At 37.7% G+C, this 18358-nt stretch overlaps 2 protein-coding genes across 2 annotated transcripts in view; one reads left to right on the forward strand and one right to left on the reverse strand.

Annotated features, from left to right (window-relative positions):
• Positions 1-250: 250 nt before the first annotated feature.
• On the reverse strand, positions 251-18356 carry APIP (APAF1 interacting protein). The gene is made up of 8 exons (XM_068945461.1): positions 18005-18356; positions 12874-12974; positions 10333-10381; positions 8881-8998; positions 7517-7652; positions 4686-4853; positions 4038-4160; positions 251-2752 (listed from the first exon to the last, which is right to left on the reverse strand). Exons 1-7 carry the CDS (start codon positions 18035-18037, stop codon positions 4061-4063), a joined length of 705 nt encoding a protein of 234 aa, XP_068801562.1. The 5' UTR covers positions 18038-18356; the 3' UTR covers positions 251-2752; positions 4038-4060.
• The window catches only part of PDHX (pyruvate dehydrogenase complex component X), a 63751-nt gene continuing 62694 nt past the window's right edge, over positions 17302-18358 (forward strand). Inside the window, exon 1 of the mRNA XM_068945460.1 lies at positions 17302-17498. The gene's annotated coding sequence lies outside the window, so the exon portion shown is untranslated. The remainder of the gene's footprint in view (positions 17499-18358) is intronic.

Genomic DNA, 18358 nt, shown 5'->3' on the forward strand with positions numbered 1-18358 from the left:
TCATTTCCATACCACTGACTGAGATTCTGAGTATATGAGAGTCCCAAATAAAGTAATCGTGATAACTACTATAGAAAACTTGTATTTTGCACCAATTTTAGAAAGAACAGAATTACAGATTGTATTTGCCTAAGGAAGTGAATATTTGTAATTAACATATGACCCCAGAGGAAAATATTTGGCAAAAAATACTTTCCTTGAGTCTTCTTTTGTAGTCTTTCAATATCCACATAGAACAAAACAAAACCAAGAAGCGTAAAAACATCTTTATCCTTACAAAACATCATTATCATGGAATGATATAATTATGTCCTGTTCTGACATCAGCATCAGAATACCACAGGAATTCACTTTTGCAGAGATTTAGCAGTTTAAAGCATGTATCAGAGGTCACAATCAATAGACGGCAACTAGGTTTCATCACTAAGTGGACTGTCACATCAATAGGTAATTTTTTTTTTTTTTTTTTTAGCATGACCATGAGGAAGAACATTCAGGAAAACACAATCTGCTTTTCTTTCATGTCTGTTATGCCTTTGAGGTCTTATTTAGATGTGACTTGTGCCTGACTAGAGCAGGAGTATGCAGCCTGCCCCGAGTTGCGCTCTGATCTAAAACCCAACATTTTCTATGCAAGTTTCTGCTGCAGTCCACGTACCATCACAGGATACAGAGTCACTGCAAAATATTTATCACTGACAAATAAGTGTCTAATAATGAGAAACGTGTCAATTAAAAACACAGTCAACAGCCTGACGTAAGTAAGCAATAACTATCATTTCACAAGAATGAAGAACCCCCTCACTTTAAAGGTTGCACACGGCAGGCCCATCGCTGCTTACATCAGGGTAGGGCAAACCTGTCTAAGTAAGTGTCACAGGACATAGTTCTTAATGAAACCTGCCAGTCTGTCAGCATAGCACTGAATATTGTTTTTCTCTATGAATGGTAAGAATGAGGTAGAATGAGCATTTGGGAAGGGACAATGAGCATTTGGGGTGGACTCTGGGCTTAAAAAAAAAAAAAAAAAAAAAGCATGTCAGATATACAACGAAGCAGTATGAGTCTAATAGGACTCTCTCCTCCTTTAGTTTTTGATCGCCTAGATTCCCAGCAAAGCTCAGAAGATAAACTGAATGGCAAAAAATGCCAAACATATTCAATGTTATACTTGCATACCTAAAATGTGTAAGAAAATCCAGAAGAGGTCCACATCTGCTTACTCCTTCGATGTAAGAATGTAACAGGACAGCAGGCACTTAGCTTACACCATAATGTTTTACCGCAGATGAGTTCTGTCTGAGTCTAGTGACTGACTGTTACAAGGGGACACAAACAGCCACCAAGCCAAAACAATACCTTTATTGCGTAAGTTCAGCACAACACAATTACCACTATACCAAAAGTATATGTTGTGCTATAATCAGTAATCTGGCATAATAACTAAAGTAAGTCAATGCTATTAAATGGGAGGGAAATATAAGAAGTTTCTTTCTGACTTCCTGGTTTAGTGGAATACTTAGAAGAGTACTTGAGTAAGTTGAACAGTCATTGCCATCAAAAGGGGGAGGGTCTCCCTCTTCTTCTTTCATCCTCCGTTTTAGCCATTTCCACTTTTGTCCCAGCCCCGGTACTCTTTGGACCGATCTCTAAGCTAATTCAACTTATCGGTGACTGATTAGGAAACAATATCATTTTCTTTTTTCCCCCCTGCAGTAATTTTCGCTTAGGTTAACGAACTAATTCACCTCATGGAAGCTCAAAAAAGTGCCAGAGACGATGCCAGGAAGGTGGTGGAAATGCATGGCCCGCAGCAGAAAACAGGAGGGGAAAACAAGACCTCTCCCTCAGGCAGCATAAGTTGGCCTATTGGCTCTCATTCACTCTCGTGTCATCCTTGGGACTAGAGTCTCAATATTCAAACAGAAAGCTGGTCAACTGAGGCTTCGATTACTTCCACTGGGGTCCATTCCATGAAGTTTTGAAAGACGATATATAGGTAAAACACGTAAATATGTGAGATTTTATTTTAATGAGCTTCCTCTTTGAATCATAAAGTTAGATTAAATCTACTTTAGGCTGGATAATTGTAGGACATAAAAAGCTGTTTTAAAATCATAACAGTCTTAAAATTTTATCGAGGTATTTACAGAGGTAAAAAATAGACAAGATCCAGAGTACTCTTCTCAGTAATGATTTCCAAATGCAAGCTATAAAATTATGTCACCTACTCCTTACAATGACAGCTAAAAGAGGATTAGAAATACATATGCTTAATTTCAGAGATCTTATTAACGTACTACACATTAACCAAGAGTTCAACCAATGCTTTAAACTTTATACCTAACTTAATTTGGGGGGGGAGGGGTCTCACTTTTTTTCCTAAGAATAAAGGCTACTTTATCTTTCGGAAATCAAGATCCAGAGCAAGTTAAATGATCTAACTGAGGATCAGGATCAAGAAGCGTGAATTTTTAAAACATACAAACAAAATGTCACATTAATTCTCCATAGCCTTCCGCAAAGAAAGTTTTTTGCATCTGAATTTTCATTTCTCCCACTGTAGTCTTTGACAACATTCATAAATAGCAATGACTGTTTAGGATTTTCTTCATTTTAACTCTCCTTTTCCTCTTTGATCGTCTAAACTGATGGGTAGCATCTGCCAATCAACTGAGTATAACAGCACCTCCTTCTGCTTTCAGTGGTGTGACATGGAACCTGAAACTCCCATAATGATGTAAGAAGAAATCTGCGCAGGGAAAAAAAAAGAGAAGAGAAGATATTCTAAAACAAGGTATTTAGGCATAAGAAAAAAATAAAGGGATATTAACGCTGTCATGCTAGTCCAACTTCTTCAATTGCAGGGGCTGAAGAGCAATTTTAGAACCTGTATCATGGGCCGCGTGGTAGCTCTGTGCAAGTGCGGTAGGCAGCGTGTCTTCAGCCCTGAACGCAGTGGCAGCCTTCCAAATGCCTGGTTGTGCAGAGACTCATTTGACAGCAAGCCTTCTGTCCCACTGCTTCCTCATCCAGTGTGGGCATAATGGCTAAGGCTCCGAGTGCCTGGCTGTTCTGTGCTTATGCTGCCTAAGCAACCATTTTTCATCTCTTCTGATGCAAATGTGGTGGGTGGACAGAATTATCTGATGGGCCAACTTTGTGCAATGAGTTAGCCCATTCTGCTTAATTAGACCATGAGTTTACTCTAGCAACTCCTTTATCATGTCAGCACTGCTATCTTCAAACTCGCTCAGATTTTCAGGAAGAGGTGCCCAAACTCTGAAGCATCACGCTACCAATGTGTTTTGCCATACTAAGCTGGACAAAGCTTGTGTGAGAATTGTTTCAGAGATCCTTCTCCATCGCTTATATAAAGTACTGCCTGATCATATTACATACTTGCTTTTAAAAATACTGGTTCTGGGAAGTTTATAAAACGTTGAGCATTGCTGCATTAGAAAACAAAATCATGGTAGCATCACTGTACAAGGTAAACACATGACACTAATCAGTGAAACTTAATTTATAAGTTGCAACCAGTCATTCCTGCTGAAGGAAAAAAGCCACCAATTAAATAAGGAAAAATCCTCAACACCACTGAGACAGACTGAAACTGATGCCTGAGCCTCCAAGCTAAAGAATGACAGTGGGTGTTCGGATATCTTTGTATACATTAACTTACTAGGCTGGAGTCTCTTTCCTTCACTGCTTTTTCTTGTAACACCTGACATATTTTAGTTTTAAAAAGACGTAAAGAAATTGCATTCTGTGCGGTACATAGTTGCTAAAATATGCACAGGACTTACTTAACTATAAATACAGTTCCTCTTGTTGCACTGCAAGGTAAGGGTACATTACTTCAGGCACAGGTACAACTGCAGTGTTTATAGAGCTGTGGGTGGGGGGTGAGGAGAGAGATGCAGTATTGAAGTCTGATTTGTCACCTTCCTGGGAATGCAGACTCAATAGATATCACTGTATGCAGTATCTCCCTCCATACAGACCCCATTTGACCTCTACACATAAATTCACACCTGAATATAAAAGCTGTTGCTATTTACAGGATCCCATTTTCTCCCGATGGATGTTTCGAAGGATCTAGCCCGTGCTGCTTCATCTGCACTGCGATGTCAAACAGGTAATCATAACATTCGCACCTTAAAATTAAAAGGAGAAATGTAAAGTTAGGCTCAAGCTTTACCACATTCTATGAAAGTGAAAAATTGTCTTCCTTGAGCTGTGTATCACCAATGCTGCGGTCTGACTGGACAGCTCTATTATCGCTCATTTCCATCACTATGGTATGGGAAAGTTAGCAGGGACACTCTGGGTCCTGGCATTTTTGCTGCATGATCCTGACCTTCTCCATTTCCACCAACAAATGAACTAGATTCCCAAAGCAAAAGGAACTAGGGAAGACGATACAAACAGTTGGAAGGTATCATATAAAAGCAGAGACTGTCTGCAGGTTTCATATGGGGAGGGTCTTTTCCATAGGAGAGAAAAATGTTGTGAACCCTATTAGCCAGCATTACTGCAAGAGAGGAAAATCAAAAGGTGAGCCTAGAACTTAGGAATGTTCTGAATTATTAACAATAGGTGAGGGGTACACATAGCTTTAAACTCATTAAAATTTTGAGGGTATAATGGCAAAGGACACCATCTTCCTAAATTGTACTCACATTGTTTTGGCTTTTTCCCATGTTTCTCCCCATACATAAACTCCGTGACGTCTGACCAACACAGCGCAAGAGTCTGGGTATTTATCCATTGCGTGTGCCATTCTTTCCTTGAGATCTTTTTCTTCTGGTGTATTCTCAATAATGGGAACCACTAGCGTATCGTCATATCTAAATAGAAAAATAGGTGTTTGTGCATCTAAAAGATTGTGTTTGGGAGTATCATCTATCGTAGACTTACACTTTTCCCTGTGAAAGAGATTCTCCTTTGATTGCTTACATTGCTTACAGTTGTTAACAGATTCTCAGCACTAGTGATTTTAAGCTCTTCTCTTGTGAGTCACTCTGTGACATACAAACTCTCAGTAATATCTTTCACTTCCCAACTTATGCTAAGCCTGCAACACCTGACCCATACTTGAGGTATAAAAAGAAAATAACACTTTAAAGTATTAGGTACGGTTGTTTGTTCACATATCACCACTTTGCAATCCCTTTGCAGTTTTTTCAGTCTTTCTTCATCCTGTATTGGCATGACCTACAAGCTTGATCTCAGATTAAATTATTTAAAAGAATCACATCATGAAGAAGGAAATGAAACTATTTGCTGGAGAGCAGAAAAAAATTAAATTTAGGTAGTCCAAAAAGCCCCTGGAAATAAGATTGTCCTGCTAAGGCATATAAATAGAAGGAAGAGTCGAAACAGAAAGAAGAGTCGACGTTTGAAAAATAAATTCTCTTCTGTGATAGAGCGATTGGTGGGCTATATGCGATCTTAAGAGAGCTTGAGAACCCCTGTTCCAAAGACAAGATGATGCACGTTCCTCAGTGGAACTTGCCTAACAGTTTCTTGTGAAGGAGGACTGGGATATTTGGCATTGTTTGAACCTTAATTAACACTGGCAGAAACTTGTTTAAATATTTTTAATGAGTCCCCAGTTCAGGTTCAGATTTATCACCAAGATCACATAGATATTTCATGGGTAGATGCTAGTAGAACTTACTTTTAAAAAGCACAGATAGGAAAGAATGCTAAAAACAATACAGCTTATACTCCATATTAGACATTCACAAAATTTAAAAAGTCTGATCTCTTACATTTTTAAATAATGATGCTTTCCCAAGGAAGTCTATAAAAATAGTGAATGTAGAAAATGAAACGTTTGTAGATTTACTTAGACTCTTATATGTTCTGGCCATTAAAATTAGATTTGGAGTGTTTGCTACGAATAAGGCCAGAACAGCTAAGGGATTGGTTTCGTAGGTTCTGCTTTCTGTTTGGACATGAGTTTGGAAGAACCCCACGTTACTCTACCTCTTGCCTCAGATAGCATGCATAAACACCATGAACTGATTCCTAATCATAACCATAAACTTCTTAACAAAAACTAATATCCATAAAAGCCTCAGAAGACTGAGGTTAAACTAAACAGGAATCAAGTATTTTATTGAAACAAAAGGAGATCATGTTCAGTCAAACTTTCCTATAAAATATCTTGAAACAGTTTGAGGGTAAGACTGTCAAAGCTTTTTATTATGGGTCTGATTCCTCTTCTGAAGTCAAAGGTAAAACTATTCTGGCTTCATTGGAATCATATCTAGGCCACAGAATACTTCTGATTATCCTATCTGTAATGTTTTCCTGGATAGCTTCCAGAAAAGGTTTATGTAATTAGAAGCAATGTATTCTTAATCCCTTTTTTGAAAGATCCTATTCTGCACTATTCCTTTTCAATGCAATTAGAGTTTCTTGGAGACAAGATAGTGGAATCAGAATCTACAAATATGTACGTAGTGGCAACCAACTTTATTAGCAGCTTTGATTCCTTTTGTTTTTCTGTTAAAGGAAAAGGGTGACAGAGGAGAATGCATTGATATGGAATCCAATACATGAAATGTCTCCTGACTAACATTTAGGAATGTTTGAGAATTCAGAACGCAAATCCAGAAAAGGAAATTGGTCCTGATTTTTAAAACCTGTGTTGTTTAGACAATTCAGTATTTGCTAGGATGTTTTGCCACATTAAAAAAACAAATGTTAATGCTGAGAAAAAGGTAAAACTGGCAAGTCAGCCAAAACTCTGAATATGCCCCAGCATAAAATCTCAAGCCAAACATTTTGCTCCCTTGCCAAAAGGCATTTGTCAGTTACAAATATTAACATCAAAAAGTGGAAAGAATTTAGCATTTCAATTTTTCCTCTAATTGTCACATATTATATAAATGTTGTTTGCTGGTCTCAATTCAATACTCTGTGGGTGGAGTCCTCAAAACAAGCCATCACACATAATTTGGAATAACTCAGCACTTACCTCAGAGCTCATCCTTGAAAAGTAATAACATTATCTTTAATGAGCTGTTTATTCTGAAGTTCTTTCAAAGTCTCTCCAGTAAAATTTGAAATCCCTCTACTCTCTTAACTTGCCTTAAGTTAGCACACCCAAAGTCCACCCAAATGCAGTTTGTTCTTTATCAATCCAACCTAATGCTGGTTGGCTACAGTTGCAGTTTAACCTGGTATAGATGTGTTAATGCCTCCGTTCTTGAGATTTTTGTCAGGACATAGCTCTTTATTTTGGTTGTGCCTGTAGTTAGAGAGACCACAGTAATTTTGACATTACAAGATTTTCTCTCAGTTCTCTTCCATAGGAATGAGACCTTCTCAGGGGAAGCCAATGACTGATTTATTTATTACGGAGGTGATGTTACTTCTTATTCCTAATACTTTAAATTACACACTTTAATGCACATAACTCAAATTATTTGTCATCTATTATTTTGATTGATACGAGTGATCAAATAGCATGCCTCTGCTCTTAAATATATTGAAATACCGGTAATATCCTCCCGAAGTACACTTCTGGATTCCTTTTATCATCTCCTGATGGGTAATACTGAATTCACTCCCTGGGTAAAGAAGGGTAGCCATAACAGCAGCCTTGGAATGAGTATGGATCACTGCGCCTGCTCCTAAGATGAGAAAAAGACAAAAAGAATTGTTTTGTAATTAATTTTAAAGTGTGTCTATTAAGAATATTTTATTCGCATATTCACTTCTTATGACTAGGCATCTTAGCAAATGGTCATCTACCGTTTTTGAGGGAGAAAATACATGGCAACCTAAACAAAAGTAGGAAATAATCACTCGTCTATAAGGGATAATTATGAATCATTTTAGGACACCAACATCAACTTTTAGTACCGATTCCAGGAGAAACAATAACTATTTTTACATTTCTTTACATACCGTAGTGACCGAAACACTCTAATGTTATCAGCGTCCTGAGATTCTAAAGAATTAACAGATTTACTTGTGAGGAGGAGCTTGGTTATGCATCTTGTCATGCAGCTACTCTTCCTGAATTATAGATTGATTCTCTGAAATGTTATTTATTGTTATTTTATTTTTACCATGTGCCACGATGGAAAGAGGCATACACCATAATTATAGTTTATTAATAAAGCTGCAATGTTGCCAAAAATAGGAAGTGAGTTTTCCTCAGGTATATATATAAGTTCCTGGTACAGGAAGATCAGAAGAGACTCCCTAAGTCCTTTCCTGAAAGGACATATGTAAATCTTATACAACTGCAAAAACTCTCTATTACTGTCCATCTGTAGGGACTCCAATCTAGTCCAAGCATGGAAGAGAAAGGGGCAGAACATCATGGGCAACATCAGAACCCACCTGCTGCTACCTAAATGTAACAATGAACTGCAACAAATGAGCTTTCTGTAACATCTCTGATACCAGAAAAGGAAACAGATCCTGAACTGGAATTGGCAACCTAATTATAAGCAAAAGGCAAGTTTCATACTATTTATTCCTATCAGTCATTTAGAACCTCTGACCATAGAAACAGGATGCACGCCGATCTAAAACATAGTTGCTAAATAAGCAAAACTACTGGTATAAAGCTGCTGTAACCTCCCCCAAACTACTAATACTATAAATTGGTGCTATAATTATGATCATAGGTGCAACTACATACGAAGGTTAAAGCATGAATTAACCTCACAGGATACAACCATGGGTTATTTCCCATCCTATTCATTCTTGTACAACTGAATTTAGTTCACAGTTTCATGTTTTTAACCATAATTTTCCATGGATAAAGAATCCTGATGCCGAATTTGATTTTGTGAATACGTGTATAGTGCTTTAGTCATCTCTGAATTAAAAATATTAATTACATACCTCTCATAGTGAAAGCATTCATAAAAAGAGGTGTGCACTGGCTTTTCTTTAGTTTCTTGTGTGGTGGAGGCCCACTGATGTCCTGTTCTTTTATGTCACAAACAAACATATCTTCTGGCTGTAAGAGAGAAGAAATTATTTTAATCTGTGATGACCCAGACAGTTTTGTTTTCCTTCTAGGGAGATTTATATATTTACAACATATATTCAATAAAGAATACAATTTAACTCTGTAAAATTGCTATAACGCACCAGATTTATTCTAGCTTCTAATACTAATTACCATCACTGTGCAATGTGAATGAATATTAGGCACCCTTTTTATTCAGACTGCTGTCAAGCAAAGGTTTGCAAATCTAAAACTTACTAGGAAGGGAGAGAGACCATAGCTAAGTAACATGCAATCCATCTAAGAAAAAACGTAGTAACCTATTCAAAGAAAGAAACGTAGATGTACTCTTTCCTTCCTCCTTAAAGAACCAAAGAATATATATTAAACTTACATAAGAGATATTTAACTTGCAAAACTGATTTTTCTCTTAACCTTGCTTTTCACAAATGCTACCTTAGCAAAAAACAGCTGTTTGTAATAGTACAGAGTACAGAGTACTGTTTAGGGTAAAAATAAAACCTTCTTCTTCTAAAATTACTTACAAAATCAGCAGAAAACAGAATTGCAAGAGATCACCTTGCTCACTGCACTCAATCCACTGCTGCTGCCAGCGATGAAAAGGGTATTACATCTTGCCATCTTACGCCTTTGCCTAACTTGCTAACACTCTTATTGAGCATTATGCAAAACTTCAAGTTTCTATCAGCACAGATATCCCTTTCATTTTTCCTTGTACTAACTCTCAGAGCTGTAAAACAACAAATCGTTTCCATGTATAATTCTATTTTGGGGAAGTTCCTGCTGTCATAAAATAGGTATCATTTACTATTCTTCCCTCCACTTACATTTTGGTTTTTTGCTCTTATGGGAAAGGAACTGAGACAGGCTCTCCCCTGACAAGGTGACCTTGTCTATCTATTTACTGAAGTTCAAGACGAAAAAAAGATTTGTAATCCCTCAAATGAAAAAAAATAGAAAAGAGGTGTTAATGCTTAATTTTATATGTGCCACAGTAAGCTGAAATTGAAGCCAGCTAGCAAGAAAGCTATTTAAATTTGACAAAGGATAAGTTGTCTAGAGTGACTTTCAAATCTCATGGTCTTCCGTGTTAACTTAAGGCAAAGAGATCATCAAGACTAATCTGTACGCGTCACTGAAACAAACAGTGGCTTGCTATGCTAGCGGATTACTTAACAGTAGGTAATTCCACAGCTGCTCCAAGAAGGCAGTCAGCAGTATAACAGATTTCAAACTTCATGTAAGGAAAAATGAAACTCTAAATAAAGGTAATTTCATCCATTTTGAGATGAGCTCTGAGGTAAAAATACAGTTCAACCTACCTGTATTCTTTCCTTTTGGACTCCTGAAGGAGCGATGTAGATTTCATTCCTAAGAAAAGTTACATATAGGAAAAAGCAAAGATAATCCATGATAATTTAATCATTTTCTTGCTCCTTCCATATATTCACACGTAGATGGTTTTCAAAATACAACCAGATCATCAAAATCTCTGTAACTTACGCGGGCTCAGAATACTGCTTTCAGCTTGCCAAGAGATCTGAAACATGCACAGGAAGTCTTATCTTTCCTATTAGAAAAAACCACACAACCTTCCCATGCAGTAATTCCAGACTCAGACCCCCAGAATTGAGAACAAAAATGGAGCAAAAAATAATATTCAAGCAGATTCTGATCTGTCCCAAAAAAGTGATAAAACACTTTTATTTATATATTTACAAAAATCTGCACAAACTATCTATAAGCAATGCCAACTATAATATTTACATTCTACAATGTAAATACTTGTGTTTTTGTTGGAACAGTGTAATTTATATATATTTTTTAAATGCATGGATATATTTATTTGTATGGCTAAAATAATTAACACTAATTCAGTGCAATTAAGTGACTGAAATTTAAGTAGAAGTGCATCACTTCTTGCAAGGTTTACATGAACAGACAATATAAAAAAAAAGAATTAGATTAAAATGATTTTAAGACGAGATGTGAAATATTTTCGATAACAGACAAAAAATAAGATTGTTTTCCCTCACATCTGTAATCATTACTCAGTTGCAAAGGCAATGTATTAAATTCAGAAGCGCAGAGACATCTAGTGAATAATTAGTCAAGTTACAGATACGTTTCCTAGGGAAAATGAGATGTTTGTATTTCTGGACAATAGGGCACCTTCCAAAAAATATATAAATGTTAAGGTGAGGTACTTTTCACATAGGTAAAACAGCTGTGAAGCACATCAAAATGTGGCTTTAACAGGTTTGTAATTTTTAACACTCATGAATTAACACCACTGACATTTCATTAATTTAGTTTTCCTACCTCGGCATGAGCAAGATGATTTAGAGAGCAAGATATTGAGAAATCAAGTGGTAATTGGGTTACTAATGAAAAATGTATTCTTCCTTAACATTGTCAGAAATTAAATGTGCAGGGAAAATTTGATATTGAAAGGCAGTATTTGAAATATAGGACACTTGACAGAGAATTATAGATCGTTTTTCAATATGATATCCCATATCCAAATTGATGTATATATTCTGCGTAGCTCATATGAACTGTCCAATGAGTAATGCTGATTAGAATAGCTGGTAAGATTAGTTGCTAGAATTTTAAGCAAATTTCAATTGTTCTTTAGTTATCTCCTACGGAGAAACTCTAAGCTAGTCCACTCTTTCAGTTTCGTCTATTTATTCTGAAATATACCTACCACTACTGTAGGTATAAAAATGAATACAGTCACACAGATTCCTATTCTACACCACATAAGATATATCAGTACCAACTCAAGTATGTATTTCAGTGTACGCTGAGCAACCAAGTGATAGAGCTGCTGAGGAAAATTGTACCAACATGCTAGTGTTTTTTCTCTATTGACTTTTTTTCGGCCATAACCTACATTTAGCACTAGACAGATACTTCCATAGACAAAGAACTTTCAAAACAAGAACTAACCCTCTTAACATTTCTCTGATTATTATTGCTGTTGCTTTGTTTGCCAAACCAGGCAGAGAAGTGAAATGACCTGCCAAAGCTCTTAGAATAGCATGAAGATTAGCATTTAGAGCCTGCATTTCATAACAGATGCTTGAATGGCAATGCCTGTTCATGTCTGCGTGCAAGCGTATGTCAGAAAGATGAAATGTCAGGCAATGTCAAGTTACAGCATTTCAACACCATTTGACTGTATACAGAATTGCACCGCGCCGTACAAAATACCTGTGGCACAATGAGTACTTCTTTCTCAATGGCCACTAAGAGGAGCTCTGTATCCATTAAAAGCTTGGAAATTGTGAATAGGGGGCATGAATAATGAAAGAGCAGTGCAGTGCTTCTTAGTAGTGGATGCACACCAAAAATTGTTTTGCTGGTGCCTATCCAACTATATGCCATGAATCTCTCTTTAGAAATCATCTCAGTAGAACTGTAATGCCCTTATTAAAGGAAATAGCATCTCCGCAACGTGTCTAGGGTGCGATTCATCTCATCTCATCTAACCATAGGAATTTGAAAGCTGGGTGCCTGGTATAAGCTAATCATCTAAATTCCACGGTCAATGGAATGAACAGGGGAGCATGAATTGCTCTCTTGAAGACAATTCATCTACCTTAAAAGACAGAAAAAAGATGGAAAAATCATTCTCTGAAGCTGCCTCTTTCTCCACTGAAGGAACTCCAATGATTAGCTCGGACTAGCCACCCTCCCTTCCCTATGGTTAAGCTCAGCTACTGTTCACCTTCACTTTCTCATTCACTCTCAATTTTCAAACATTCCCCATGGAACTGCAATGCCTTCACCAACTATTAAACATAGCCATCTTCTCTATATAACCATCACATTCAAACTCTTCCATCTTTACTTACCCATGTTTCAAGCTGATTCCTCCACCAGTTCCTGTTACCCAGCCTAAACCATAAAACAGTCTACAAAGCTCTGGGATAAGATTTCTTGGGTGCAACTCTTCCTAAAAATAAAAAATAAATTAAAAACCACCACAAACGTCACAAAGCTAATAATTTCTATTCTGGAACTGAATTTAAGGGGTAATACCTTTGTATTGCAAGATGATAATCTAATTTAGGCTTCTTCTCTAACTTCCATTAAGAGCATGACAGCGTGTTTGTACAATGCCCTTTACGTTCTGTAGGGGCCACTCGCACCCTGAAACAAACAAATCAACCCCCTAAACGTGAGCCTCATCATCCTTCACAGGAAAGGTATCAACTCCAACTTATTTGAGTGCAGTGACCCACAGGTCATCAATGAGATCAAATCATGAACTACTGTGATTAAAAAAAAGAAAAATAAATGCATCTAAATTCATCCACCTGAAAAACGCAACCAATATTTATTCTTATTAAATCAGTTTTCTGTAGGCTAATTTTGCTAGATTTGAAATTTTATAGTGAAAATCTGAGTTGTAATAAGAACTTGTGCAGAACTGCTACAAATCTCAGTGGAACATGTTTTATCTGTTATATATTATTTTTATTTAGCAGTCAAAAATACCATAGAAATTATTGGCAAATTATTTGATGAACTTCACCTTGCCACATTTTTACAATGAGAGGCCACCTGATATGCAGTTTAGCCAGAAGGCAAATTGCATTATTTTAATATTTTTTTCAGAGGACAAAAATAGTATTCATTTTTTCTGCATTCCATTGTTTATTTTATGTATATATACATACACATATAAATAGTGTGCGTTTGTATGTGTACTTTTTTATATCTAAAGGTATTTGTAGTGTCAGAGATTCATTCATGGTTGATCTAAGAGAGACAAATCAAACCAAAACTGTTTATTGGAAATCCTAAACACTGCTCTGCACTGAACATGTAAAAATAATAGTAGCATATATCAGCAGCTTTTGATAAGGTTTACACCGGAAAATCAAAAATTTTGAATGTTGGAACCACTTACATGAGACATATAACTGATATATACAGAGACAACTGCAAGATAATAGTTTAATTAATGTTGTATTCTCGAATTTACACGTTTGCATGTTGTTTTCAGTAATTCTTTTAGCTTACTTTAGACAATAAAAACCAAACCAAAGTCCCCACTGTTTACCAGTGTAAGAATAAAAATCAGATGTGTTTTCACAAAGACCCTGATACAACTGCATCCATCAAATAATGAATCAAACAGTAAAAAAACAGAACAGTATTTTTATTTATATAAATTTATTTGCCTGGCATGGGGAAATATTTCTACCTGTAATATCATGGTCATACAGTTGTTTTTATGTTTCATGCATGGGTATGTGACAGAAATCAGCAATTACGCAGAACATAGTACCCCTCTTATATTGCTTTCATGAAAAGTTGCTGAATTTCTGCTTAGAAAAGCTAGTTTGGAAAAAACTCTTATGACATCAAATACAGTCCCCTACTATTGCAGACAACTCTCAAATAATTCTTTGTATATATGTATCAAGCCTGATCAATACTCCCATCTTCAGCTTAGAGTGTAGTACCATATTCTTCGGTGACACTTGTTTCTGAAGCTACTATCTCTGAAGAACTGACGTTCACTGCAGATGTTATTTCTAACTATTCTGATTTTGTTTCTACTCTTTAGGGTCTCTTTTAATAATACGAAATAATCACCTGTTGATTCATTCCAAAAGTCAGAAACAAGACTCTAAGCAGCATTCCTAGAAATCTATGCAAGAAGCTAGATTTTTAAAGCACCATAAACCTGTACTAATTCACATTACTTAAAACAAATGAAATGCTACACACAATAGTACATGAAAAAGAAAAAATCCAAAACAAAAAACAGGTGAAATAAACAGATTTCTAAATTCAGAGTGAAAACATTCTGAGCCTCCTCCCCATTCACACAGCTGAAAATGAAACCACTCCTTTTCAGTTCTCCTTCACTGAAGGAGTAATATTCTGGCTAGCTAAATGTTCCTCAAATACTAATGCCTCTGAAATGTACTGTGATTCTGAGAATATTAGTGCATGTATCTTATGTTTACAAATATGAAAAAGTGCATAGTGTGTGTAAATTATAGGTCCCCACTTTGTGGTTCAAATTTATTTATACAGAATTATTATTTTATAAATTTGCCTGCTATAAAAATTATGAATCCCACAATATCTTGTTTTGTCTTTTATTTAAAATAACATCACTGTGTATTTCTAACTTATGTACTACACTGATACTTTTCATTTCAAAGAAAATTATCTCCCTTCTACTTTTGATGGAATAAACTCATGTTAAATAGTTTTACATGGCTATTGTTTATTGAATGTATATAGATATGAAAAAGCTATATTATGACATTCCTCCAGTTCTTTCATATTTTCCCTCACTGGTGATTCTGGACAATAATTAATGCGAGAAGATGATTGCTTTTAATCACTTTAAAATCATTACAAAGGTTTTTTTTTACAGTTCAAATTCAGAAGCTGCTTTCATCAAAAGCATACAAAACCCACATATTATTAAGGAGTTCCAACTATTTTTATGAAGAATCCCAGGATTATAAATCAACCCTCAGTATTTAACAGTACTCTTCCAGGATCAGCAGATACTACTCATAACCACAACCTATTTATTTAACATGTTTTAAAATAACTAAAGAGGCTATTTCCTGGAATAGGCTTAGGAGCGAATACATATAAAAGCAGCTGGCAAATCAACAGGATTATTCTTTGCCAAATCTCAATTAGAAAATCAATTAAAAAATGAGTGCAAGTTAAAATGCAGATGCCATTGGTTTTCTCTCTCTTTATACCTCTAACTCAGGATCTGGCCCACTAGTTCTCTGATACAGCCAATATGAACAATTTAGCTGGCTTTTACGATTTTCATCTAATTTTTCCACATTAGGTATTAAGGAAAACTTCACAAATTTCCATGAGCTTAAAAAAAAAAAAAAAAAGACTGCTTTTTCCAGCTATCAAATTATTCTTCTGAAAAACAAGTTTGCTGATAAATTTCAAAAGAGTAACTGACTGAAAGCATTCACTTAAAATTCATATTTTTGGTGTCAAAGTCAAATCTTTTGATAAAATTATTATTGCTTTTTTACAGAAAGACTGTCATTATTCAAAGAAAACTGTTTTTCCCCTTTTTTATTCAAGTGCATACACCTAATACTACAAAACCTAAAATAACAGTAACAATACAGTGTGAAACTGATGTAATGGAAATCAAGGTGGACCCAGGCTATTTGCAGAATGAGCCCATTTGCAAGACTTTTAGAGATAGTTTTCAACAAGATATGAAACTGAACTACAATATAGTTGTACTGTTTAAGATATTATGGTAAATAAACAGTGCCTTTAAATACGTACCTCCCCTTCACAAAGTGCTTAGAAATACATTTTCTGAGAAATAAGCATAGACTACATAGATGAAATCATACAGTTCTTATTTCACACTAACCTGTGAGGTTTCTTTTGAATAGCTACACACTGAAAAGTTTGATGTGGTAAAAATGAATGGTTCTGCACTATATATTTGAAGTGAGAAAGGTACCATTAATAAGCTGGTAGATTACTATTTAAAATCTGTACATGGCACAGAAAGGGATGAAGTAACAAAAGCAGTAAAAATAATGATCCTTTAAGAACGTCTGTTTTCTGCAATGCCTTCAACACCATATAAAGATTTTACAATTCAGAAAGGACTTTTAAAGGTAAGAAAAAAAGAAATAATTGTAAGGGAGGGACAGGAAAACAGTGTGGTCAGGATTCCTACACCATGTAAAAGCCTCAGACTATAAACTTTCACAGCAAGTATAGACCTCCAATTGAAAATTATCACTTGTTGTGTGCCTTTTTTCCTTTAAAGTTTTATTTGTTACAGCAATTAAAACCTTTAATACTTTTTAAATATAACAAGTGATTAGCAGCTGTGCTGCTCAGCTTAGTCATTTGTATCCACGAAACGGTATTTCCTAGAGAAATATGTTGAGCAGCAGGATCCCACGTTAAGGGGGCACTCACAGAGTATGAAAAACAAAAGCAACAAATAGCTAGCAAATAACAAAACTGGTAAGAAGGTTATTACTGACTATCGATAGTCTTTCTGAAACATAAAGGAAAAAAATGCTGTTGTCATTCTTCTCTACCTCCCCCTCCCCGGGAACTTCACTGACTCTAAAGCTGAAGATTACCGAGCAGTTCTCGAGCGTCTAAAGTAAGAGCTTAAGACTTTAAAGGGGCGCTGGGATTTTGTGGCCCCTGAAGGATCGTTCTTCCTGGTCTTTGGAAGCCCAGCAGAGAGAGGCGAGCATTTAGGCCAGCCTCCCTGAAGGGGCGGACAGCTCGCATCCTGCCGCACCTGCTACGGAGGGCTGCTGGCTGCGCAGAAACGCTTCCCGTCGGTGCCGGACTCGCACACCCCAAAGCGAGGAGGCTGCGCCGGCCGGCTGGGAGCAGCAGCCAAGGGTGCGAAACGGTGCGGCGGTGCTGAGGAAGGGGACAGGGAAGGTGGAGTCACAGAGAGAACAGTCTGGCGCAGGTCTGAGAAGGTTTGGAAACTCCCATTGTAGCCTATTCAAAATAGGACAACGTCACCGTGACAGGCAGTGACGAACTCCTCAGACAATCCGTCTCACTGTCCTAAATTAGAATATTTTCCTATTGCCTAACCTAAACCTTGCTTGCTGACACTTCAGCTCGTTATCTCTTCTCCAAATAACTATGGACATAAAGAAGAGCTTCTTCCCTTTCCTCTCTGTGACAGTATTTCACCTACTGGGAAAATAACTCCACTTACTCCTCAGTTTCTGTTTTCTTTTCCTGACTGAACCGATCCTTTCGCTCTTTCCTAGCAAGCCGTGCTTTGATAATTCTCATGGCTAACGGCAAAGGCTGCAAAAACACTCTCAGCCACGGCGACCACCAACCGCTGCTCTGGAGCGCCCGCTGACCCGAGGGGGATGCGGCGGCAGCACGGCTCGGCGCGGCGGGGCCGGCAGGGCACCCGCCCCCCCCCACCAACGGCCGCGCCCGCCCTCTCGTTACCTGCGCGCTGTCGCGGCCGTTGGCGGCGGCCATAGCGCCCGCCTGGGGTCCTCTCTCGGGGCTTGCGCTGCGGGGCCGGGAGGCCGCGCGGGCGCCTGCCGAGCGCGTCCCTGCCGCTGCCCCTGGCTGCGGGGCACCGGCCGGCGCAGGCCGTAACGCGCGGCGTTCAGCCCGGCGGGGCTGACCGGGACGGAGAGGGTCTCGGCGCCTCGCCTCCAGGCGGGCGGCGGGGGAGAGGCCTGCGGGGGGGCGGGCGGCTGCGCGCAGCTGGGGCGCTAAGAGCGGTCAGGAGCCAGGCGGCGGGTGGCGGAGCGCTCGCGGCCGGCGCTGGTGGGGGGCAGCCCGGCTCGCCGC

Source organism: Struthio camelus, chromosome 5, assembly GCF_040807025.1.
Source record: "Struthio camelus isolate bStrCam1 chromosome 5, bStrCam1.hap1, whole genome shotgun sequence".
Classification (NCBI taxonomy): Eukaryota; Metazoa; Chordata; class Aves; order Struthioniformes; family Struthionidae; genus Struthio; species Struthio camelus.